The sequence below is a fragment of the Ambystoma mexicanum genome, chromosome 6q (genome assembly GCF_040938575.1).
Source record: "Ambystoma mexicanum isolate Mex_15411 chromosome 6q, UKY_AmexF1_1, whole genome shotgun sequence".
Taxonomy (NCBI): domain Eukaryota; kingdom Metazoa; phylum Chordata; class Amphibia; order Caudata; family Ambystomatidae; genus Ambystoma; species Ambystoma mexicanum.
Window position 1 is genome coordinate 1,423,966,119 of NC_090937.1, and position 25,490 is coordinate 1,423,991,608.

The 25,490-nt window shown below is 41.0% G+C and overlaps 1 protein-coding gene across 1 annotated transcript in view; it reads left to right on the forward strand.

The window, feature by feature from the left end:
- The window catches only part of NELFA (negative elongation factor complex member A), a 386,029-nt gene that overhangs the window by 114,098 nt on the left and 246,441 nt on the right, over window positions 1–25,490 (forward strand). The window contains exon 4 of the mRNA XM_069632129.1: window positions 3,103–3,192. Within this exon, the coding sequence (XP_069488230.1) occupies window positions 3,103–3,192 (90 nt within the window). The remainder of the gene's footprint in view (window positions 1–3,102; window positions 3,193–25,490) is intronic.

Genomic DNA, 25,490 nt, shown 5'->3' on the forward strand with positions numbered 1-25,490 from the left:
CTGGACAGTCAGCCAGCAGAAACATCCTACAAAGGGATAATGGTGACTTGGCCAACCTAAGAAGTAGCAGAGGCATAGTCAAGGCAGGCCTCCAGATAAGGTGCGTACTAGGCATTTTTACGCGTGTAAATCTTGGAAATACGACAGCTTTATTATTTTCTTGTGTACATTTACACACATGTTTAGAGCAGAAGGCAGTGCAAAGGTCAGGTTACTTGACACAAACCAGAACGCTGCTTTTGATTCATCTACATGGATAAAAGCCTCTGAAACAGAATGCATTTCTCTGACGCCTTTCAAAAAAAGAAACTGCACCTTGTGATTAAAGGAATGGTTCATTTCCATTCAGCTTCTGCTGCGTCGCTGCTCATGGAGCAAACAGCACTGTGCATATTGATTTTCCTAGCATTTTAGGATTGTATGATTAATAAGATGGAAAAATAAGTTGCAATTGAGAATTAACGTTTTGTAACAAATTATGCTTTTCCAGTGAAAGTAAATCAGTATTTCACCATTGTATTTTTCAGAGTTCCTGTGCTGTGTGCATAACCATGGAGAGGCAGATCATTTGTACACTAATTGTAAAAAGTGTGTAAAGTTATGCCTATGCACGGTCTAGTTTACATCCATTGTACCTTGCAGTCAATGGGGTACATTACTGCAAATGGTCAGTGTTAGCTGAGTCTCTGAGCGATTGTCATTACACCAATCACAGGTGTTCTAGCCTCTCAAATCTTTAAGGCTACAATTAAAACATCCAAAACCTGACTCTCCAGGAAGTGCAAGCACTGTTCAAAAACAAATGAAAGTTACATTTGTAATTGAAATAGAAACTCAGCAAAACATGTCCCTGTGATAATTCAGATAGGTATTTAACTTCATGTAGCGCTTCATACATGGTTCGTCCAACATCTAGGGACTGTGATTATTATGCCTTAGTCGATACTCAGTTAACTGACCTCTGTTAGCCAAGATGGCTCAGCTGGTTGAGCACTCGTTGCTGCAATCTGTACCTGATCTGTAGGTTGCAGGTTCAAATCCCAGCACGGCCAACTCAGCCTTTCATCCGTTTGAGGTCAATAAAGGAGTACCGACTTTGGTTTGATAATTGTGATAAATATGTTCTATGTACAGCGCTTAGCCAAAAGTTCTATATCAATAACCATTTGACCATGAGATAAGATATAGAATTTAGCATGGAGTCCTTGCCGCCCTGCCCTGCTGCATCATAACATTGGCATACCATTAGGTAGTAATAGCTCCAGGAAATGAGGACTTTCATTAAACATCAAGACAATTCTGTTAGCGAACCTTAAAACACACAATGAATTCATATTTGCTTTACTATGTAATTGGCTAGGTTTTTGTGTTTTCAACATTTAAATATAAACAGAGATGAAATGGCCAGACCTTAGATACATAATAAAAGGTGTATTCTGTCAGAATGCAGAAAGCTGCTGCATAGTGATGATTTCCATACAGTTTTTGCACGTTGGCTGGATGTCGCATATATTTTACTCTCTTGCAAAGGAGAAAAGTCATTTTTACCCTCTTAAAATATTTACTCAGTTTAAATATAGGGAGTAAAATACTCCCGCCTCAAAATCTTATCTGGAGCACTGGTTGGTGGTTGGTGCCGTCCTACCGCGTGACACTAGATCCAGGAGTGCAACTTGGGTAACCTCCACATGAAAGGCCCAATAACACTGTCCCAGCGCGAGGCATCCAGTCCAGCAAATGAGGCCAGCCAAAGGACCCCAAGGCACAGCCAGTATAGCCAAACCTGGATGAACCTCCATGATTAGCATTCTAGTACACTGGGCTATTAATGTGGTAAAGGTGACTGCACTCCAGTAGAATCCAAAATGTGTTTGCTGCCACCAGTTTACTCCACAACATGAGTAGCTCTGAGGTGAAAAAAACACCCTCATCCTATGAGCCAAATGATCTAGTATAGGATAGCACATCAAAAAGGGGCACAGTTGTAGGGGACTTCTGCTGTAGTCCCGCTGACCACAAAAATAGAGCCAAGGAAACCAACTTGAAAAAGCAAAAGGTTTTTGGGTCCCATAATTTGGGACAATGGGATTTCCCCAAAACTTTTGTTTATTTTGTTACTGAAATGTATTTACTACACAACTTGCTTGTCATTTTAATAGTATTAGTTTAAGTATCTGTTAATGAACGATTGTTAAAAATACAGGTGTTCAATGAAATGTGAGTGGTATTTTAAATGTGTAAACAATCAGGGACACACTGCTGTGTATATATAGATTTGGTGGATAAACACAAATGAGGGGGGGGACTTGCTGTATCCCCTTCGGCATACCCCCACATAGGGCCCCCATCATTTTGTGTTGCTGCACTGTTAGTTGCAATCCCCTGGTTAAAAATATACATGTTCATTTTCCATGGTCATACCTTTATAATAATGTAGTCTTAATACAAGACACTGCCTGTCACTTTATTACCCCCCGTCCCACCAATTTACTTACACTCAAAACTAAACTGCTTTTGAAAAGAGATTTAACAAAGGCGTGGGAGCCCCTCTACTGAGAAAGAACATTGGTAAAATACCCCGTTTTATGGAATTCTTGTTCAGAGGCGAATTGCCTAGCATTTTGTTGCTGGACTGCCTAAGTGTGGGAGACCATACTGATATGCAAATGAATATTTCTACTCTGCAAGGTACAGCGAGCTAAAACGTGGCTGTAGATCCTCAGATGGGACCTTCCCAGAGAACAGGTTTTTTGGTCCTGATCGTTCTCGGTAGAGAGACTCCCAGGCCTTTTTGTGAACTTTGAAAAGAGTTGAAATCACACACCCCAAGCCAGTTAAAGAGATTAAACTTTACCAGCTGGTATTGCTACCAGGTGAGCAGAGCTTTATTACTTACTTGGTATACAAATTAAGTGGTCAAATGCTTTTTGTATTTAGTGGTTCTGTACTATATATGTCCATGGGTCATCTGAGCACCAAAAACGTTAGAATATTTATTTACATTTTACTGTGTTCCAAAGTCTGTTAACTGGGTCTTAAAATAGTATAAAAGTACACCTGTTTAAACAAGGTGGGTTTTTCTTTTCTTTTTTTTTCTCCCAGCAACCGAAGCTGCACAACAGCTAAAGAAGACTGCAGGTGTGCCTTTCCATGCCAAAGGAAGAGGGCTAGTTAAAAAGATGGACACAACAAGTAAGCTTTCCTTCATTTTACTGTTGCTGAACCAGATGAATGTAGAATCTGTCTAAATTTCTTTTTTACTAATGTCTCTATTTTGAAATTGAATTTGTTGAAATACTTTATTTTTTATAAATCATGTTAAGAGGGTTTTTTAGAATGTACTTGGGGAAGGGTTCTGAGAAGCTATTGTAGAAGTGCAACAAGTTTGCACTTGGTGTACTAGAACAAGCTTTCAATGGTAACGTAGCAGAACATTCCAGGATAGAGCCGGGAGGAGGTCGGTTTGGTGTGAAGTACAGTTAATAAGGGCAAAGTTTGTTAAGGAATAGCAGTCCACACAGTCAGGTACAGAAATGCATTGTTAAACACTGGCAATCTATAACCTCAACACTCATGGCAGTTAGTCACTATTTACCATATTTACATCACACTTTGACTATAATATGGGTCACCTACGACACTACATTAAAATACATTTAAATACAAATACATTTAAATACATTGTAAAGGACTAAAATGGAGGCAGAAAGGCTAACCATTTGAAAAGCTCAAGGTTGGGTAATATTTCCCTTTTGGCAACTTTCCCTCCACATTTTCTATGAACCCCAATTATTAAAACATTTTTTGACCTGCTCTGACTTTTGGAGGGGAAGTAAATCCTTCAACTTAACTCCCCCAGTCTTTTTTTGCCCATTAGTTATTGGGAAACGGGTCAGTCGTTCAAACCATCAGTACCAGGAAACTATTTTCGATTTTTATCATTTACATTTTTTGTAACTTTTTAACATTGCACACCATCTTACAATGCAGTGCAATGGGGATATTTGGGATGCAATGGTGGCAGCAGATACATAGTTATCATTTTTGTTTTATTTGTAGTGTGCACATTCACGTTTATTGCGAATGGCTACTAAATGTGTCGAGTGCCCTTAAATGGTGATGGCACGAGATGTTTGCCTGTTTGGCCATGTTGTAGTTTGGCCATATTTTAGTGGGTGTGTGCCCTCCATAGGATAACATTCAGAACCAGTCACTTTCTATACTTCCAAAGATACAACCACGTTTTACTTGCCTAGTAACTTTGTTGCATCTCTTCCTTTGAAAAATTACCAACACAAGTAACTTACCTGCTACACATGCATTCTGTGGAGAAGCAGTGTGGATTTTTTGGGCGCAAGGCACCATTCTTCTTGGGGATTGGACTGCTCAAGTTAAGGAAAATCACTTGTGACTTGGTTGATCTTTACTGCATCCCTTTTTGTTTAAGGATTTTTGTAAAAAAATAACTGTCGGTACTTTGGGAAAGCCTAACTTGGATAAACAGGGTTTACACCTTAGGATCAGCCTGAACTACCCAAAGGTTTGGTAGAGTGGTCAAGCAGCCAGGCTTAGGCGATCCGTAGTTGGGTACAAAGAACTCAGAGAATACCTTGGTTTAAGAAAACACTTACACACTAAGTTCTATGAAAATAGACATTATATACTCCTAAGGCACACGCCTGTAATTTTCACATCTGGTAAGTACTATAAAACATGTAGACATACCTCTGTAAAGCGCTCTGTTGCTTCTTGAAACCAGGTCAACACTCAATAAATTCAATAACAGTAGAAGAACACTTGCAGTGCACTTTATTTTGTACGTGGTTTATTCAAAACCTTTACAAAAACATCTTAAAAAATTAATATAATCCAAACGCAAAACAGTAAATAAAAGAATCTTAATGACAGAGCATTATTGCACTAAACATTCCAAATTCTTTTTTTTCCTTTGACACAACGTACTGTAATTGTACATGTATTACTGTTAAACCGAGTTACGGCTATTACCAATGCATGGTTTCACCCCACATGAGTCTAGCCCAAAATTCTTTCTAGAGAACTCGGTTTCACCAATGTTATCATGTCCAAACATTTTGAGCCTAATTGATTCAAAGTGAGGACAGGTGGTTACCAAATGTCTTAAGGTTTCCAAATTGGCAGGATTGGAGCAGAATCGACAAATCAGATTTTGTTCTATGGCCATTGATTTGACCCAATGTTTTGTGCGTTTTTTGTTGAGGTGATTAAATTTGAATCTCGTATACACAGCCCATGCTTTATAAAAAGGAAAACGCATCAATTAACGGCACAGATGTTCCCTTTTTCTCAAAAAAACAGCGTACTCTTTATGAATGTCGGCCAGTGCCATATCTAGATAAAATTACGAATGTTAGCCATTGCCACATCTAGACTGCATTGGGAATATTACTGATGCCACATTTAGATAGAATTGTGAATGCTAGCTTGCTTCGCATCTAGACAGGTTTTTGAAGGTAGGCCAGTGCCACATCTGCATGTAATTGTAAATATTGGCGTGCGTTATATATAGACAGGATTGTGAATATTAGCCTGGGCCGGATATAGCTAGAAATGCAGAGATATTCACGCACCACATCTAAAAAGAACGTGGACATTTAGCACATAGTGAGGCAAATAACAAACCCACTAACAATTTCACCCTTCTGCATACACCTCTCATACTCTAACCAAACACAATCACAACCCTGGAGCACAACAAACGGCACAAACGTCACTGCAACAACAAAACAAACCACAAATTGCTTCGCACCACAGCACACAATGGCTACTGACTGGAAAGCACCCCCAAGCTCAGAGACCGGTGTTAACCGACCTGAAGCGGCCAACAGCACATCACTGCTCTCTTGCACTTATCCCGCTCGTTCCCACTGACTTACCCCTCACCCCATTCCTTTTCAGATCCACCAGAGGAACACTCCGGTTGTGATAGTGCGCGGTGCAAACATTCTTTAACATTAACTTAGAAGTGCCTAATAAGTCAATAGTATTGGACCAATCATGACTATAGAGCTTCTTCAGAGGAATCAATATTTATTAGCAGGGAATGCTTTCTTAACACAAATTTTACTATGGCTTTGGGAGCATTTCCCTTCAACATTCCATTCCATTCAAGTTCTCATAAAAATGAGTTAGAATGCAGATTTAGGAACTTAGAACTTGCAATACTCTTAGGATAGTAAACCACGTGTAGTCATAATAGAATAGCTTATTCAGTAACAAATCACTTTATGAAACTCACATTTTTTGTATATTCTCCCCAATCCTGTCTTAATAGTCCTACAGCATCTAGTTTGAGACGTTCAAAGTTCAGATGGCCCACTGGGACGCCAGTAGCTGCAGGTTGACTGGAACAAGGCAGGAAGGAGCAAAATGCAGTGTTCAGAGTGCTAGGAGCCAGAGGGATTCCCTAGAATTGCAGGTAAATAAATGTGTTGATTACAAGTGGGTTCAGGGAGGGTAGGATGATCAGTGTCAAGTACAAGCTATCTGTAGCTCCCAGAGTCACAGGATCACACAAGCAAACCCCAATGTAGGTTATACAGGAGTTGGACATTACCTTGGATTGAAGGTGTTGCTGTGGGACAGCTCCAGCAGTGAAGTGACAAGACTTGGTCTCCTGTTCTTCGTCCCCGGTGATGGGGAGACGGGGACCTTGGTGGATCTGGTGATGGCACTGAAGCAGAAGGACGTCCAGCAACAGATCTTCAAGGTGATGGCTTCTTGGGCCCTTCTGCAGGCTCGGAGGACAGACTGTTGTCCACTCTTCATTTCTCGGTCCTCTCCTCTGGTGAGGACTCTTTGCTGCTGACTTAGAAGGATGCCCACAAAGTTTCAGGCGCAACCTTGCTTCCTGAGATGATGCACAGCAGTGGTCCCTGGGTATTGAGTTTGCAGTCCCTGGGGGTCTCAGCTCTTCAGGGGATAGCACAAATTGTAGCTTGTCTCGACAGATTTGGCCTGTCTATGGGAGGAAGTATTCTTTTGAGATCTTCCTTCTCAATTGGAGTGACCAGGTCAGGACAGTAACAAAGACTCAACAGGCTCTGGCGGTTGTTGGAAGTGCTGGCGATGTCCTCTTTCGAATATATGAGATATGATATGGCATTTAGAACTCGCCTATACACAAGTGTATCAAGGCGCGACGAGGCAAGGGAGGGGGAAACAAAGGGAGGACAGAACAACGATCCTACTAGGCCAGGTGTCATTCAGATCGCAAGTGCATGGGATGGAAGAAGGGGAAAAGTGCGAGGGGATGGAAGGGGACAGTGCAATACATGGGAATAGAATTATAACAAAAGTAAAAAAATAATGGCCAGCAGGTGGCAAGTGCAAGGAAGTGCAGAGGACGGGTGTTAAGTGCTGGTAATGGGACTGTAGGGATAGAGAAACAGTCTGAGTGCGTGGGCTTGCCAGGCAGTGCGGGCGTGTGCGACTGGTGTGGGAGGAACCTGGGCCCGAGATCAGAGGGTGGCCAGGTAACCAGTGCAGTTGCTGTTTCAACCAGGAGGTCAGCAGGGGAGAGGAGGAGAAAAAGCAGAAGCAGACAAAGGTTTTGAGGTGCTTCCGGAACCGGAGATGGTTCTCCTCAAGTTTCAAGGAGGCAGGGAGGCTGTTCAGAGGAAGGCCCCAGCCGAAGACCACCAACTCGTTGCTTGGAGAAGCGACTGACCCTGAGGGAGTTGGAGGCGGATGAGCGAAGAGCTCGAGAAGGAAGATATTTAGGAAGCCTGAGTTGAAGATATTGAGGCCCCAGAAGGCCTTGTGGACAATGCAAAGGGTTTTGAATTAATCCTCGTAGCCACTTGGAGCCAGTGCAGAGATTTCAGTCCTGGGGAGATACGATCCATGGGCTTGAGGCCAAGGACAAGTCTTGCAGTCCTGTTTTGTATGAGTTGCAGAGGGCGGAGAGTAGAGGCAGGCAGATTTAGAAAGATTGTTGCAATAGTCCAACCTAGAGAGAACCAGAGCTCTAGAGACAGTGGGCTTCTGGGGGAGCAGAAGAAAGGAAGAATACCTCTGAGGTGGAGGAGTTGGTAGTGTGACTTCTTAGAGACGTCAGAGATGTGAGGAGAGTGTGGAGTCGAAGATGACCCCGAGGTTTTTAGCCTCCCAGGTGAGAGCAGGAGGAGGGCCAAGGGAGGCCGGCCAGTGTGTGACAGGAAAGGAGTGAGTGGGTGTGCCGATGAGGAGAATCTCAGTCTTACTGGCATTAAGGCAGGGGTCATTGGCAGTAGCACTCCTGGAAAGCAGACAGTCGGTGATGAGGGAAGGAGAAGAGGAGGCTGAAGGTATCCTGAAAATGAGCTGAGTGTCATCTGCATAGCACCGAAAGTTGGGGCATACTTCTGTTCCAGTGGCCAACTCTTGGTTTCTGCTCTGGGACCTCTGAATGTATCCAGGAACACTGGCTTAGTTCACCAATCCTCTCCCATGCACCATTCAAACTTGAGATGGCTGTCCAATGGGTCAGTCAGCCTCCCAGTCTGAACTTGTTTCAGCCAGGCACACTGCCGGGCGAGTGGCAGGGATGTTTCGGTTGACATCCCCCCAGTTTGTATTTATTTGTAAAGTGCGGCCAAGCCCCGGGGCCTCTGGGCGCTGGGCTTACATGTTACACAGGCATAAATATACAAGCAGTCTTACAGGTTACATAGGCAATAATATACAAGCAGTAAAAAACTATTAGTGTTTCAAATTGTAGAATATCTGCCTGTATTTTTGTAACATATATACAACTGACAGTTGAGGAGTGACTGGTAGTTATATAGATTATTTATACAGCAGACGGGTTGCTGCTCGGAGAACCATGCTTTGACCTTACTGTGGAAGAGTGAGAAGGAGGGGTTCTTTTCGTATGGAGATGGGAAGTGCATTCCATTTCTTTGCAGCAAGGACTTGGAAGCTAACTCCACCGGTGCATTGTTGGTTGAATCGTGGGATATCAATACAGTGGGATTGCGCTGTTCTAGCTGTTCGCGTCGATGTATGACGTGAGAAGGTGTCATAGGTATGAGGGCGCCTGGTTGTGGAGGCACTTGTGGGTAAGTGAGTGACTTGAGGTCTATTCTTTGCTTGATAAGCCAATTTATGTTTTGTCTAGTTGCGGTGATGTGCTGTTTCCTAGGAATGTTACACGCTGATCTGATTGCGTTGTTTTAAATGACTTGCATTTTATTAATATTTTGTTGAGATGCCCAAGTAGAGCGCATTACAATAATCCAGCTTTGATGGGACTAAGGCTCTTGCTACTGAGATGCAGTTAGTTGAGGTCAGGTAAGGGCGGCAGGCTGTTGTGAGCTTGCATGTATAAGCTGTAGAGGATGCTAGGGCATTGGTCTGTCTCCTAAGTGAGAGGGCTGAGTCAGTGTAAATTCCGAAGGTTTTGACATCATTGGCTACCTTAATGATGCGGTCAATGTTAAAGGATTTGAAGAGGGTCCCTAGTTTGAGTTTAGTTGGGGAGCCAAGGAGAAGTAGTTTGGTTTTATCGCCGTCAAGACATAAACCATGCTTAGCCATCCAAAGTTGTATAGTACTGTAGATATCATTAACGGTTTTACTGTCTGCAATGTAGTGACCCGTAATGGGGGATGAGTATCTGTGTGTCATCCGCATAGTTGGTGTAAGCGATACCCAGATAGTCAGGTATATCAAGAAGAGGTTTGGTGAACTCATTGTAGCGAGTTGGGGACATGCAGGAGCCTTCTGGGACTCCGCAGGTAACTGGCGATGGTGAAGCCAAGGGTGCAAAGACCCTCATAGATCTGTTGCTAAGGAAGGATTTAATCCAGGTGTTGGCTTGGTCCGAAAAGTGAGCAGCAGATGATAGGTGTTTACATAGAATTCCATGATTCACAAAGTCAAATGCCACTGACAGATCAAGTAATAGGAGCATTATGTCTTTTAATATCTGAATTTGTGTCTTTAAGTCGATGAGTGCCGTTTCAGTCCCATGTCTCGGTCTAAATCCTGACTGTCTGAGTCCTAGAAGATTGTTAGTTTCCAGGTACTGCTGTATCTGGAGGTAGGCTGCACGGTCCAGTATTTTTAGCAGGAAAGGGACAGTTGTAATGGGTCTGTAATTGGAAGGGTTGTTAGGATCCCGAGAAGGTTTTTTTAAAAGTGCGAGTCCCCAAGCGTCTTTCAGATTGGTGTCTACGGTACTAGAGTCAAATGATGCATTAATGAATGAGGTAATGAAGGGGGCAAGTGCTTTGGCTGCATCTTTAATAAGCCTGGCTGGACAGATTTTGCCCTGACAATTGGAAGGTTTAAGTTTAAGAATAATCATCTCTACTTCTTTAATAGAGAGGCTTGAAATTGAATTGTGACATGTTAGATGTGGAGGGGAAAGGGCAGGTCCTGTGGGATGGCATTATCAATGAGTTGTTTATTTAGTTTTTATTTTGTTTAAAAGCAAGGTCATTTTGTCTTGGAGAGCATTCTGTATATTGGTACACCATAAGGTGTCCTTAGTACAGGAATCGTGTATGGGGCAGGAGATTCAAGTTCTTTCAGAATGTTCAATAATTCCTTAGTATTGGAATTAGCTCTAGCTAGGCGATCATTGAAGTTTTTTTTTGCCTAGATAATGGCTAGCTTGTAATTGTGTGAAGCTGCAGTGAAATTATCTTTGTTGGACTCTGAAGGGGAGTTTTTCCATGTAGTTTCCGCTGTACGTTTCGCTTTCCTAAGTCTTAAGGTGAGGCGTGAAACATTTTTTAATGTGGGCGCAGGGGTTGGATTTCTGCATTTTAAGGGGTGCTATATGGTTCATAGCCTTGAAGATGGTTTTGTTGTATAAGTTCTCTAATTCGGATGGGTCCGAGTGCAAAGTACCAGGATGAGTAATGGGGCGTAGTAAAGGTAATACGTTCTCAATTGTGAGGTTCCGTTTACTTCTCGTAGTCATGGCTGGGGCTTGTGTGTGTGTAGAGTAAGGGGTGCTGGCTTGTCACTAGTGAACGCGATTAGTATTTGGTTTTAGGGTCCAAAAAGTCCCCCGTGTTCAGCTTTACACAATTCCTTGACGAGCCTTATTTTTCCATTGATGTTTTTATTCTTGCTTAATTGATTGCTGGGCAGCACTTGTGGTTAACCTTGAGCCTGAAGCTGATCAGGCTATATGCTCAATTCAATAATGTTGTCTTTTCATAAAGAAAGACAGGAACCAGATGTCTTGCGCCCTCAGCACAACACATTTTATTTTCCAGATTGATAAATCAATGCTTTCAATTCTGTGCCCTCTACACGTGTTTCACTATCTTGTTTTTTTCAGATAGATCTTCAGGAGGGACTGTACACGTTTTTTTGAGCAATGCAATTGTATGTCTAAAAAGTGAAAAAAATAGAAACATTTTTTGATTCAGAATTTTTTGACAGTTTTTTTTAGGATAATTTAACATTTCATGTAGCAAGCACGAAAAACCTGTAAATCAGAATTCTTTCACTTACACTTGTTTCTTTCCCTGTGCCGCTACATTTGTCTAGTTTTTACTTTGGGAAAAGTTGTTCGTTTTAAAGCTGTCCCAATTTATGGTTTTTAGATGCAAAGCTAGAAGAAGAGGGACAATTGTCATTTTATGCTGTCTCGACTCAGTTCAAAAAGATATACCTATATGTTAAATAGTCTATTGTTTACTCACCTTTTGGCTCTTTCCCTTTGAGTTGTGTCTCTCGTTCTCTGTAAACAATCCCGCTTTCGGCCTGATAACCAATGTGCTTACCTGTTTTGCCTTCCTCTTTTATAGTAGATGGAGTTGCTGTCACATGTTCGATTCGATCACGTGATCGTTAATCCTCCATTTGGTCAGGAAATGACACGACTTGTCTTTCCTGCTGTGACTATCTTTGCTAAAAAAAAGTATAATCGTGTTTCTTGTTGATTGTACCTGATGTTTTTAATCCCTCATTTAGTTTTTGTTTTTGGGCAAAATATCTTGTTTGATGTATCACGTGATCGCGTCTATGCGCCATTTTGATTTGGGACAGACATGCTTCGTTTTTCTTCGTTTGTTTTCCATGCTTATCTTCTATGCACCATTTTAGTTTTGAGAGAAGCACCTTTGCATTTTGCTAATTTTTTATACTTTTACTTTTTCAATATAGTGACACATCTACTTCCCTCTTGGTCCAAAGGATATATTTGTCATGTTATGCTTAAAGATAAATTTGGTTATTGTACTTGCAGCTAGCGATTTTATGTTTACAACCACATGTGTTTGCTTATTTGTCAATTAGCTAAACATTTAGCAAAAAAAAATACATGAGCATTAATAATTTAGTTTTTTCATTTTGGTTTGGGGCTGAACGAAAATTTTGTTTTTACAATAGATGAATCAGTTCATTGTCCGAATTCAGTCCAGTGTGACGGCTGTCTAGATTACAGATCCAAAATGCTTCTTTTCTTAAACTTTTTTCCAAATTTCCTCCTCTTTGTGGTTTGATAATTCTTTCAATTCCAAAAAATGTAAATTCATTGGTAGGTATGTTTGGATGCTCTGTTAGGTGGTGATAGCTTAGTGGGTATCTCATATCTTTAGTGATGATTGCTCTCATATGTTCCTGAATTCTAGTTTTTAGTTTTCTCATTGTACTTCCCACATATATTTTTGTGCATGAGCATATGATTGCATATACTACTGTTTTTGTGTTGCAGTTAATGACATTTTTATTTTTATATTCTGTTCCGTTTGGTAGTGTTACACTTTATTTCCCATTAACCGAATATTTGCAGCTGATGCAAGTTCCACATTTGTAATTTCCCACCAGCATTTTTTTAGTCCATAGTTGGGTTAGTCCTTCTTGTCTTGTTGCTCTGAAATGTGAATGGCTTAGTATATCTTTTAAGCTGTTTGCTCTTGTAAAGGTAATATGTACATCTTCTTCGATATATCTTGATCTATCCTGATCCATTTTCAGTATATGCCAGTTTTTCTTTAGAATGTTTCGGATCTGTTTGCTATTCATGCTGTATTGCGTGATGAATCTTACATTTTGTTATTTTTCTGTTTGAGTCCGTTTGTCTCAACAATTCTGTTATTGATTTTGTTTTAGTTTTTTCATAAGATTTTAACAAATGTTTTTTGCTATACCCTTTTTCCTTGAATTTTTCTATAGCATGTTTGGCGTGTTTTTCAAATTCTTGTAGTTCTGTACAGTTTCTTTTGATTCTCAATATCTCCCCATATGGGATATTTCGAATAATATGATGGGGATGTTGACTTTTAGCATGTAAGATTGTATTACCAGCAGTTGGTTTCACAAAAAGGGTTGTTGGGATCCTCCCATTTATTATGTATATTTCTAGATCTAGAAATTGGATCCTATTGGTACTTTGGTTGGTAGTAAATTTCAGGTTATATTGGTTTGAATTTAGATATGACACAATTGTTTAGAGTTTCCGTGTCTCCATTCCAAATCAGAAGAATGTCATCTACGAAGCGCCCCCAATATATGATGTTATGGTTTGTAAAAGCATCATGTGTCCAGGCATGTTCAATTTCGAAATGTCCTACATATGGGTTCGCATAGGATGGTGGGAACTTGGCACCCATGGCCGTTCCTTGTAGCTGTCGGTAGATCTTGTTATCGAACATGAAAATATTGTTTAATGTAAAGTTGAGCATTTCCACTATCATTGCATTTTGTTTGTAGAAAGAAACTGATCTAGTTTTCAAAAAGTAATTTATTTTATTTATTGATTTATGTATTTATAACGCGCCGAAGCTCGCAAGCATCAGGGCGCGACAAGAACACGAAAAGAAAGGTCACAGGACTACATAGAAAGGAAAAGGAGGACTCGAGGGAGTCCAAACTAAGTAATTAACGAATTACCGGAAAAGTAACGTTTTCAGCTGCTTCCTAAATAGGGAGTAAATGCTTTCCAGTCTGAGGTTATCTGGAAGCTCGTTCCATAGTGTAATGGCTTTGGTGGGAAAAGCTCTCCCAAGTCCAGTAGCTTTGACTCTGGTATGGCTAACTTTAAGTAGCCCTTTTTTGGCTGATCTTAGGCAACGGCTTGGTTCATACCAGTGAAATTCCTTTTTAAGGTATGATGGGGCCGTACTGAATAGACAGCGGTGGACAAGTGTCAGCGATTTGAATTTAATACGCTCCTCTATGGCGAGCCAGTGAAGTCCTATTCGGTCGTGGGTGATGTGCTCGCGCTTGGATTTCCCGGTGATAGATCTAACAGCGCGTTCTGGAATATCTGGCATTGTTTAATGCAGGAGTTACTTGAACCAAGCATCAACGCATTGCCATAATCCAGTCGGGACAGAATCGTGGCCCTAGCAATGGTGGCGCTATTTTTGGCGTTGAGATATGGCCTAATGCGGCGTAATAATCTCTGGTAGTATTGGCAGTTCTTTTTAAGGTATGAGACCTGTGCATCTGCTCCTAGTGAAGATTGCAGGTATATGCCAAGTGTTTTCACTTTACTTGAGACCACGATGTTGGAGTCCTTGATATTGAATGACGAATAAACTGGGCCTAGATTGGATAAGGCTTTTGTGGATCCAAATGTCATGAGTTCTGTTTTTGAACCATTCAGACACATCCAGTGGGCCTTCATCCAGCTTTCTATGGTATTATGGATAGCTGACAGCCTGTTGTCTGTAGTGTGGTCTCCGCTGAGTTCTATAATAGGTTGTGTATCATCTGCGAAGTTGGTAAAGTAAATTCACAACTGTGAGAGAAGGGCGCAGAGGCAGCGAATATATAGATTAAATAGAAGAGGGGAGAAGCTGGCGCCTTGTGGGACGCAGCAGTCCACAGGGTTCGTACTAGAGGAATATCCACCCCAGGTGATTTTAGATTTTCTGTCCTCCAGAAAGGAGGATATCCACTCGATGGCTTCCTCGGCACAGTTTCCTGCTTTTCCCAGGGCCTCATGGAGCTTCCCATGATCTAATAAATCGAAAGCTGCCGAGAGGTCCAATAGAATGAGCAGGCCGGCCTTTCCTTTATCAAGGATTTCCAGCATTTTAGACTGAAGGTCGAGTAATGCTGATTCCGTGCTGTGTGCACTTCTAAATCCTGATTGCTGTGGGTGTAGCAAGTCGTGCTTGTCCATGTATTCTTGGAGTTGGTGCGTGGCTATTTTATCAAGAATCTTCAACAAGAAGTTGCAATTCGTGATAGGTGGAAGATTGGCCGGGTTTTGCTGGTCAAGGCCAGGCTTTTTAACCAATGGTGTAACTGTTACTGTTTTTAGACTAGTGGGAACAGTCCGGTCTCTAAAAGACGAGTTTGTCATACGGCAAAGAAAAGGTGAGAAAATGCCTGTGTTGTCTAGGATGAATTTAGGGGGCAGTATATTTTCAGGGCATGAAGTGCAATTCATGTTGGAGAGAGTGTCCGACATGATTTCTGGTGTTATTGGTGTGAATTGAAATTTGGATACTTTAATTTCGGGGTCAGCCATGTTGAAAGTCAGTGTAGTGTCAATGACATTGCAATTTAAAATGGTATCTCTAGCTTTTAAAATGTTTTGTGCGAATGCAGTTTGGACTTTTTCACAGTCCAACATGGTTGGCTGGAAGGGAGGGGTGAGGGTAGGCGGCTTTTTAAAGGTTTTTAAAATTTGGAACAGCTTTCCTGTGGAGTTGGATGCACCTGTAATTTGCTCATGATAGTTTTTCTTTGTTTCAATTACTTTATTTCTATACAGGGTGTCGGATTCCTTCCATTTGTCTTAAATTCTGTGGGGGTTATAATTGGGGGGTATAATTGGTGGTTTCTAATCCTTTATTGTGGGGTATGCTTGTATATAATGATGAAACATCCAGTGTGACCAATAAATAGCTTTTTCCCAGTTTATTTCTTCTATTTGTTGGATTACGTGCTTTGTGTCTTTAATGAAAGAGGAGAGACCCAGCACTAGAGGCTGTAGAGGAGTGTCGATATATTTTGATATAGGTTCTGTGATTGAGCCTATACTGTTGATTATGGGTCTAAATGAAGGAAAGTTTGTGTATGGCTTGTGTATCTTCGGAATGAAATATATAGTGCCAATTATTGGGAAAGGATTGATCAAAAAGTCTTTCTCCATATCTGTTAACAGGTTTTGTTCTGTCCAGGTTTTACCATTGAGGTCCATTCAGATATCAATTCAGGTAGTGGGTTTGTCTCTAGTTTATCATAGCATTGTTCTTTTTGGAGGTGCTCTTCAGCTGCTGTAATGTAATCTTTTGTATCCATTACAACTATATTTCCACCTTTATCTGCTTTTTTGATCATTACTTCTGAATTTCTCCGTAGTTGGTCAATGTTTTTTCCTTCAGCCAGTTTTTGGTTTGCTTTCTTTTGTTTAGATTTCCTTTGAAGTATTGTGATCTTAGTTCACTTAGAGTGGCCTTATGGAACACATCTATAACATTTTCTTGTGCCAATGCAGGTAAGAATGATGATGGTGGCCTCAAAGTAGTCTCTTCACTTAGATCAATGTATATGTTCATTTCTTCTGTTATTTTTTCCACCGAGTACAGTTCTTCCTCTTCTACAAGGTTTAGGAGGTTGGCTGTGTCAACAACAGAATTGTTGAAAGACAAACGGACGCAAACAGCAGAAAAACAAAATGTAAGATTCATCACGCAATACAGCATGAATAGAAAACAGATCCGAAACATTCTAAAGAAAAACTGGCATATACTGAAAATGGATCAGGATATATCAATATATATCGAAGAAGATGTACATATTACCTTTACAAGAGCAAACAGCTTAAAAGATATACTAAGCCATTCACATTTCAGAGCAACAAGACAAGGACTAACCCAACTGTGGACTAAAAAAATGCTGGTGGGAAATTACAAATGTGGAACTTGCATTAGCTGCAAATATTCGGTTAATGGGAAAAAAGTGTAACGCTACCAAACAGAACAGAATATAAAATTAAAGTTTTCATTAACTGCAACACAAAAACAGTAGTATATGCAATCATATGCTCATGCACAAAAATATATGTGGGAAGTACAATGAGAAAACTAAAAACTAGAATTCAGGAACATATGAGAGCAATCAATAAAGATATGAGATACCCACTAAGCTATAACCACCTAACAGAGCATCCAAACATACCTACCAATGAAATACATTTTGTGGGAATTGAAAGAATTATCAAACCACAAAGAGGAGGACATTTTGAAAAAAATGTAAGAAAAGAAGCATTTTGGATCTGTAATCTAGACAGCTGTCACACTGGACTGAATTCGGACAATGAACTGATTAATCTATTGTAAAAACAAATTTTCGTTCACCCCCAAACCAAAATGAAAAAAACAGTAAATTATTAATGCTTATGTCTTTTTTTGCTAAATGTTTAATTGACAAATAAGCAAACACATGTGGTTGTAAACATAAAATCGTTAGCTGCAGGTAAGTACAATAACCAAATTTATCTTTAAGCATAACATGACAAATATATCCTTTGGACCAAGAGGGAAGTAGATATTATGTCACTATATTGAAAAAGTAAGATTCAGAATAACTATAAAAAATTAGCAAAATGCAAAGGCGCGTCTCTCAAAACTAAAATGGCGCATAGAAGATGAGCACGGAAAACAAACGAAGAAAAACGAAGCAGGTCTGTCCCAAATCAAAATGGCGCATAGACGCAATCACGTGATACATCAAACACGAGATATTTTGCCCAAAAATAAAAACTGAGGGATTAAAAACATCAGGTACAATCGACAAGAAACACGATTATACTTTTTTAGCAAAGAAAGTCACAGCAGGAAAGACAAGTCGTGTCATTTCCTGACCAAATGGAGGATTAGCGATCACGTGATCGAATCGAACACGTGACCGCAACTCCATCTACTATAAGAGGAAGGAAAAACAGGTAAGCACATCGTTTAGCGGGCCGAAAGCGGGATTGTTTACAGAGAACGAGAGACGCAACTCAAAAAGGGAAAGAGCCAAAGGTGAGTAAACAATAGACTGTATTTAACATATAGGTATATCTTTTTGAACTGAGTCAAGACAGCATAAAATGACAATTGTCCCTCTTCTAGCTTTGCATCTAAAAACCATAAATTGGGACAGCTTTAAAACGAACAACTTTTCCCAAAGTAAAAACTAGACAAATGTAGCGGCGCAGGGGAAGAAACAAGAGTAAGAATTCTGATTATTTACAGGTTTTTCGTGCTTGCTACATGAAATGTTAAATTATCCTAAAAAGCAATCAAAGTTGAAACCGCCATTATTAGAAATGTTTGCAACACACTGTCAAAAAATTCTGAATCAAAAAATGTTTTTCTATTTTTTTTCACTTTTTAGACATACAATTGCATTGCTAAAAAAAGTGTAATGTCCCTCCTGAAGATCTATCTGAAAAAACAAGATAGTGAAACACGTGTAGAGGGCATAGAATTGAAAACATGAGGGCATAGAATTGAAAGCATTGATTTATCAATTTGGAAAATAAAATGTGTTCTGGTGAGGGCGCAAGACATCTGGTTCCTGTCTTTCTTTATGAAAAGACAACATTATTGTAGTGAACACGATTAGATGGTCAGTCCAGGTGCATGGAGATGGAGTATTAGAAAGTACATTGATACTACAGTTGTCTGCTAGCCAGTCTAGCAGTCTTCCTTTGTTGTGGGTCGGGTTATTTATGCGATGTGTGAAGCCTATCTTAGTGATGGTATCCTTTAAGGGCAGAGGCCTTGGAATCTTTAGGATCGTGGAGGCCTGAATTAAAGCCTCCCAGAATAATAACTTGGGAATTGCTTTTGGTATTGGCGGACAAAAGGTGAGATACATAATTTTCAAAGGTAGAGGTTGTGCCAGGGGCTCGGTAGATCAGGTGCATAGTGATGGTGGATGTGGCAGAGGTGGATAGTTTGATGGAAAGTAGTTCAGCGCATGGTAGATGCTGCTTATTTACCAATCTTAACTCTAGCACTGTTTTGTGGATGAAAGCAATTCATCCTCCCTTGGCATCTCTATCAGATCGTACGCTAGTGTAGTTGTCAGGTATGGCCAATGCTAAAGGGCCTGTTGGATTTAGCCAGGTTTCCATGATGGCAATGAAATCAAGTTCATGGAGAGCTAAGATGTCAGTTATGTCCAAGGCATGTGCTTGGAGCGATCTGGCATTAATGAGTCATGCTTTAATAATGTTAGCATGGCTACAAGGTGATGGCATTTGTGAATTACTGTTAACAAGTTTTATGGGTCTCGGGGTGAGGTTGTTATTGGGAGTGGTAGCTGTAGTGTTGTCTTTGAGAGACTGTGTGTATTGGTGTGGCGATCTCGAACCAAGTCTGAGGTTTCTCAGTGTTGTAGGGCATGAGATGGTCAGGCTAGGTAAGGGGAGCATACAACTAATTGGCATGTCTTAGTTGTGGAGTCAATTGGATGCCGTAATGTGTGGACATTTGGAGGCAGTGTTGCATGTGGCTCAACCTTGGTGGCATGGGACGGTACTATTTTAAGTTTAGGGTCAATGTAGTCTGGATAAAGGATTAGTGGAGGGAGCCTCTGTGGGCAGTACGTAACCATGTTGAGGCATGGTTGTAAACATTTCGATGGCGGGATGTCGCTCGACAATGGAAGTTTGGCTGCCATGGAGAGGTGTGTGATGGGTATAATAAGATTCGGGCAGGAGTCCATGTGTTTTGGGAAAAGGAAGCCTATCCGAGGTACTAGGTTGGACAATAGAAGGAGGGTAATGCCATAGATCAGGGGTAAGACTGCTAGTTGTGAGGACAGCATGGCTGGTATCAAATTATGCTACTTGTCCTCATTGCCCTATTTGTGTCTGCTAGATACGCTTAGTGCATAGGCTCTAATTCAACGAAAGAGACAATATGGTCGCAACGGGTAATTATCCTGTAGAGAGGCTAGTTCATTTTTAGTTGGAGTTCGCTGTAAAGTGCCTCAAGATGGTTGGGTCAAGAGCGACAAAGGGCATTAGCGTGGGCCACGGGCATTCAAAGGGCAAGCAGATCAGTGTAATGCAGTCTACAATGCAAGGCGCCGCATCTAGTGCAGTGTGTACTGCAATATGCAATGCGGAAGGTCATGGTTACAAGTGGTTTTTAACGCTTAAATTGACAAAGGGGTCAGTTAAGAGCCAGCGAAGGCAAAATGCACACAGGCTGCAAAGCGGGCGTAGTGCACAGCTATTACAGGTAAGTTAGAAGGACCGCAAGGGCGGGTGGGCGCGGAAACAGGTGACCATACAAGTTAAAATGCAAATTACAACGTGGATGGCCACGTATTAGGACAGAGTATAATCTTAATCTCATGAGAGGCAATGTGTCTCATGAGCAGGGTAACAGAATAATCAAAATGTTATGCAAATTACAATGCTGGCGGCCGCGGTTGGAGCAAATATGCTTCTAGAGCGGCAATATCAACAGAAGGGCGAAGTAATTGGGGAGCAGATACGAAAGGTTGTGAAGCAGGCCTAATGCACCGCTAGTATGGGTGAGTTTAGAACCACTTATCTGGGATCAGTTTAGAATAACCGCAAGAGCGGGGACTCGTAAACTGTGTGATACCATACAAAAGAAGATAAGATACAAGTTAGTGTGGACGGCCAACATATTAGAACAGAAATGTATCTTAATTGCATGGGCAATGTGTCTCATGAGCTGGGTAACGGACAAATCAAAATGTTATGCAAATTACAATGCTGGCAGCCGCCGTTGGAGCAAGTATGCTTCTAGACCGGCAATATCAACAGAATGGTTTTGGAAAATGATGGCAAATACGACCGGTTGCGAAGCGGGTGTAGTACACAGCAGATGCATATAAATTTAGGAAGACCGCAAAGACGGGTGGACTCAAAAGCAGTCACAGCAAAAGCAGACACCACAGAGGTGAAAACAATTTGTAATGATGGCAAAAGGGGCCCTTAGTCTCGTGCCAGGCAATCAGACACTTTGCAGGCCTTCCAAGGGAAGCCCGGCAAAGACAAAGGGACAAGAGGAACACCCCCCCCCCCCCCCCCTCCACCCCCACCTAGCGTGGTAGAAAAGAACAAAGCCCGCCATTTTGTTCAGTGCTTAAAGGCCTCCATTTTTGCTGTGTACCTTCATTGGAGCAGCGCCAACAGCTTCGAGTTAAACGTACAGAAAAAGTTGTGTAAAAAGTACACTGCCACCAGCCTGAGCAGATGGGCTTGTCATAGTAACCAAATGTTACTGGAGAGCTGAGAAAAGGGACACACTGTACCCCCACAGAACCCCACATAATAAGGTGCTGTGTGCTGATCTTGCAAAAATAAAACGCAGGTAGGATCAAATTTATCCCCTCTCCTGGTAACTGCAAGAGTTGGGGAAAAAAAAGAAACGATGAAAGAGAAGCTGTAGGGGCTTCTCACTAGACTGCACAGAATGTGCTATTGCTTTAGTAAAACGCAGATGCCTAAAAGTTGGAGGAAAGCATGACTCCAAAAATCCGGAAGAGGGTAGTGTGAAAAAGGGTTCCCACATACCCAGGAGAATTTGCAAAAAAAATCCAGGTGTCCAGCAGAAAGTGCTGGGGAGCTCACAAGATATGTTTTAGGGTAGCTTCCTAAAGTCCACCTGAAGGTAAGACTAACACTATCCCTTGGTGTACAGGTCCCCAACTTTTAGTCTGTACTAACCAAAGGATCTGGTAGAATGGCAGAGCAGGATACTTGTCTCAGGATGGGGATGTGAGCTGTAGGTAAGCACACGAAACAGTCAAATCAATGGTTCAAAAACGTGCAAGTTAAAATAAAATATACATTTATTTTATACACACAAGGCCAGTAAATAACTACTCTTTTAGACTAACCAATACACATGGAAACTATCAACAATACTTTTCAATTGTGACTGTTTCAATAGTAGTTGCTCGCACTTACATTTGTTACAGAAAATGACACTCAAGGCAGTTCTACTGTATAACTTGTAGGTCCGCGCATCTGCATTTGTTACAGGGAAATGATAGGTTAATTAATTTATAAGAAACAGTATAGTCGAGGTGTGCCAGGTGGTTGGAAGCGCTTAAGCTTGTGTATTTAAACAAGATCCTTCCTCAAAAAGACCCAGAACTAGCTGCAGCATCCGGGGGGAACAAGTAGGCACCTCTAACCCACATATCAATACAAGGAAAACAGTAAATGTTCCACAATCGGATGCGCTGCCCGCTCACATGCATTATGCATATATAGCATAAAACCACCTAATCATTCCATCTACAAAGTATATTTTGGTTGAAACGTGGATAGATTTTGGCGTTTTTAATTGTATTCATAGTCTGTAATCCAACACCAGATTTGTATGCCCAGATGACAGTCGTATGCCAACACGTGTTTCGACCTCCACAGGTCTTTTTCAAGGCAAAGCTCTGCTCCACAAAGGTAATTTCCAACATTTAGGTACACCTATGTATCACCAAATAACAGGGTCAGACAATACAGGAAACATCAGACCATAAAGTAAAATATACATTACTAAGTACATGTCATAAGTGACAACACAGCAACATGTCATCAAAAGCACCCAAAAAGGAATAAAAGTGGGAAATTTCAAACTGAAATATACAATGCTAGATCTGTACTATCAATGTGTCATCTAAATATTTGCATTGCCATAACTCATGCAGTGAATTCATGCGTGCCACCGCCTGGAGCCCAGTGTCGCCAGCTAAAACACCTTCACCGCACCTGTAGGCCAAATGTGTGTGTGTGTGCGCGTATATATGTATGTATATACATATAATGATCGGAGTACAGTCATCTCAAAACCGCTGTGCAAATAAAGATTTCATATCCACAATGATCATGCTGTACCACAAAGTATCAATTCAACAATTACCCGATTTAAAGTCTTACTGATGACTATCGACTTGGAATTGTGTGCAAAATTGTCATTTATTTAGAGTCGGCGTCCTATATATGAAGGGAAAACCGAGTCAATGTATATAATAGGTTAATTAGAAACTTAGTCTCAAAACTTTGGGTAAAGTGGAGTCCCAATAATAAGACCACAAGTGTTACCTGCATTGTTGAATGATTAGAATAGTCCTGGTGAATTTGTCATTCTGTTACACAGCCTGCCTTAAATGGCATTACCTAATAAGGAGAACCATACATGTTTATATACAGCGGAATACAAATGCCCATGAATCTGCGTAAGTACCAAAAGAAACGCGACTGAACTTACATGATATGACTATCGTCCGTACCCGTTCATCTCATAGTGAGTTCAAACGCGGTCGCGTCCGCGTTCCTTATAAATGGAAACCCCGAAAGGAGAGAAAAAAGCACCTTGGAATTACATGACACATGGTCGTTTTTTTTTTCTTTTGTTTTATTTAAACCTTTAAAAGGATACACAAAAACACTTTTACATCCCATGTCTTACACTCCTGTCTTAATTCAACATATATATAACATTTCAGAGTTCTCAAAGAATTTCCCGTTAATGACGAGCGCTGAATTTACTTGCTCAGCGTCCAGATATTCTTTAAAGACTCGCAAGAAAGTAGTCAAAGCAAAGAGCGCTGATCTGTTTGATTAGTCAAACATTGCTTTCCACCAATCATCGGCATTCAGTGTTTGATGTTTAATTATAGGTCCAAACATTTTTGTTCTTTGGTTTCGAAGTGTCGGGCAATACAGCGTTAAATGTTTTAGTGTCCCCCTTTTTTTCTTTGCAAAAGCGACATGTGAGGTCTAAATCAGCAAATTGAGTCCAGGTGCTTAGTCGTTCTTTAGTTGCCAGCATGCTGAGCCTAAATTGCATGTATAAACTTCTCGCTTTATGATCTGGGAAGCGGACTAAATAAGCTTGGAGCTGGCCATAAATTCTCGCTTCACCAGGGACTTCCTTCATCAATTTCGATTTAGATCTTAAGTCACATGTGTTGATCCAGTCAGATCTCCATAACTTCCTCTTTGCCAAATCTGGATTTTCAATAAGTGTTTGTATCGGGATAGCGTGATCTTTCAACGCTTCGAGCCATTGATCATTCCACTTAGAAAGAATAGTATATGTTTTATCAGTGTCTTGCTTATGCAGTATTTTTACGAGACACTGGCACCTTTAACATCGTTTTCCTAAATGGGGTTAACAGATTCCAGCATACTCTTGCTTGGATAGAAATGAGGCCCAGTTCATAACGTATACACACCGTTGAGGTTCCCTTGGGCAAGTGTAGCACTCTGACCCAAAATATGTTTTCGTGAATTCCACAGATCATGTGAGCAACCAAAGGCATTTTCTTCACCGTAAATCAGTGCCGGCACAACTTTTTGTTGGTAAAAGGTGACGGTTGGCTTCAGTGAAAATTTCCCATATTGCTTATTGATCATGGAAGCTTGGCATGCCAGCTGTCGACACTTGCTCTTTGTAACTTCGGCTCATGGAGCGTCATTTCTGTTAGCACTAATCCTCATACCTTAAGTAGTGCTTTTTACGATCTTCAAAGGTTCCGTATCAAGATGCCAAGTACAGTAGTTCTTAGGGAAAATGAAAGACTATAAAAACGAGAACCCCAAGGTTCCCAACAGCACTTCACTTGGGGTGCTGTGCGCTGCAAACATTTAACGCGTGCCTTTAAGAGATGTGGAGGAAAGCAACACTCCATAGGATAAGGTCAAACAAAAGAACACTGTTCCCAAAAGTCAGAGCAAACAAGAACGAATAGGGGGTGAGGGGGGAGGCTAAACTCATTCAGATCAGTAAGAAAAAGGTCCAGAGCTCCAGCAAAAACTGTAGAGGTCTCGCTGGGAGAGGTGATTAATCCTAAAACTGATTAATCTCCTTAACAGTGGGGATTTCACTAGAGAAAACTACCCTAATAACTTTACTTAAATCCTGTGCTGATTTGTCATTAAATGCGTTTTAAGAACCTATGTTGAATGTTTATTATAGTATATCGGTTAGGCAACATTTTCATTTTAGTGCTAAATCTCCTTCACTTGTGAAACCCCCAGAACTTTTTCCTTATCTCGGTGAGTGGGAACCTTTTTCCACACTCACCGTTTATTTTACTCGTTTTATGGGTGTCATTTCTAAGACTCTATGTAGTGTCTTTTTGGTTTGATCCTCTTGACAAGTTTTTGGCATATACATCTTATTGTTGCTGGATTGCCCTTTGGACTCTATTTTTAATTGTCTCTGGCTTAACTTGTGAGAACTACTGTTCCAAGGATAGAAATTTTGTATCCTCTCTACACTTTATTTTGCTGAGACCAGCACACCCCACCATATGTGGGGTGCTGGGGAGACAGTGTATCCCCTTTCTCACTATCGTTGTAACATTTCTGTTAGAGACAAGCTTAACCTAAATGTCTCATGGCAGTGAACCTTTTTACTAATTTGGTGCACTTTACTCGCAGGCTTTTTACACAGCAGCGGTAAAGGCACCCCTGGGTGGTCATTTTACCAAAATGGCCCCTGTCATCGTTTAACATTTGTGGGTTTCTAGTCCTTTCCTGGTCCTTCCCCCCCCCCCCC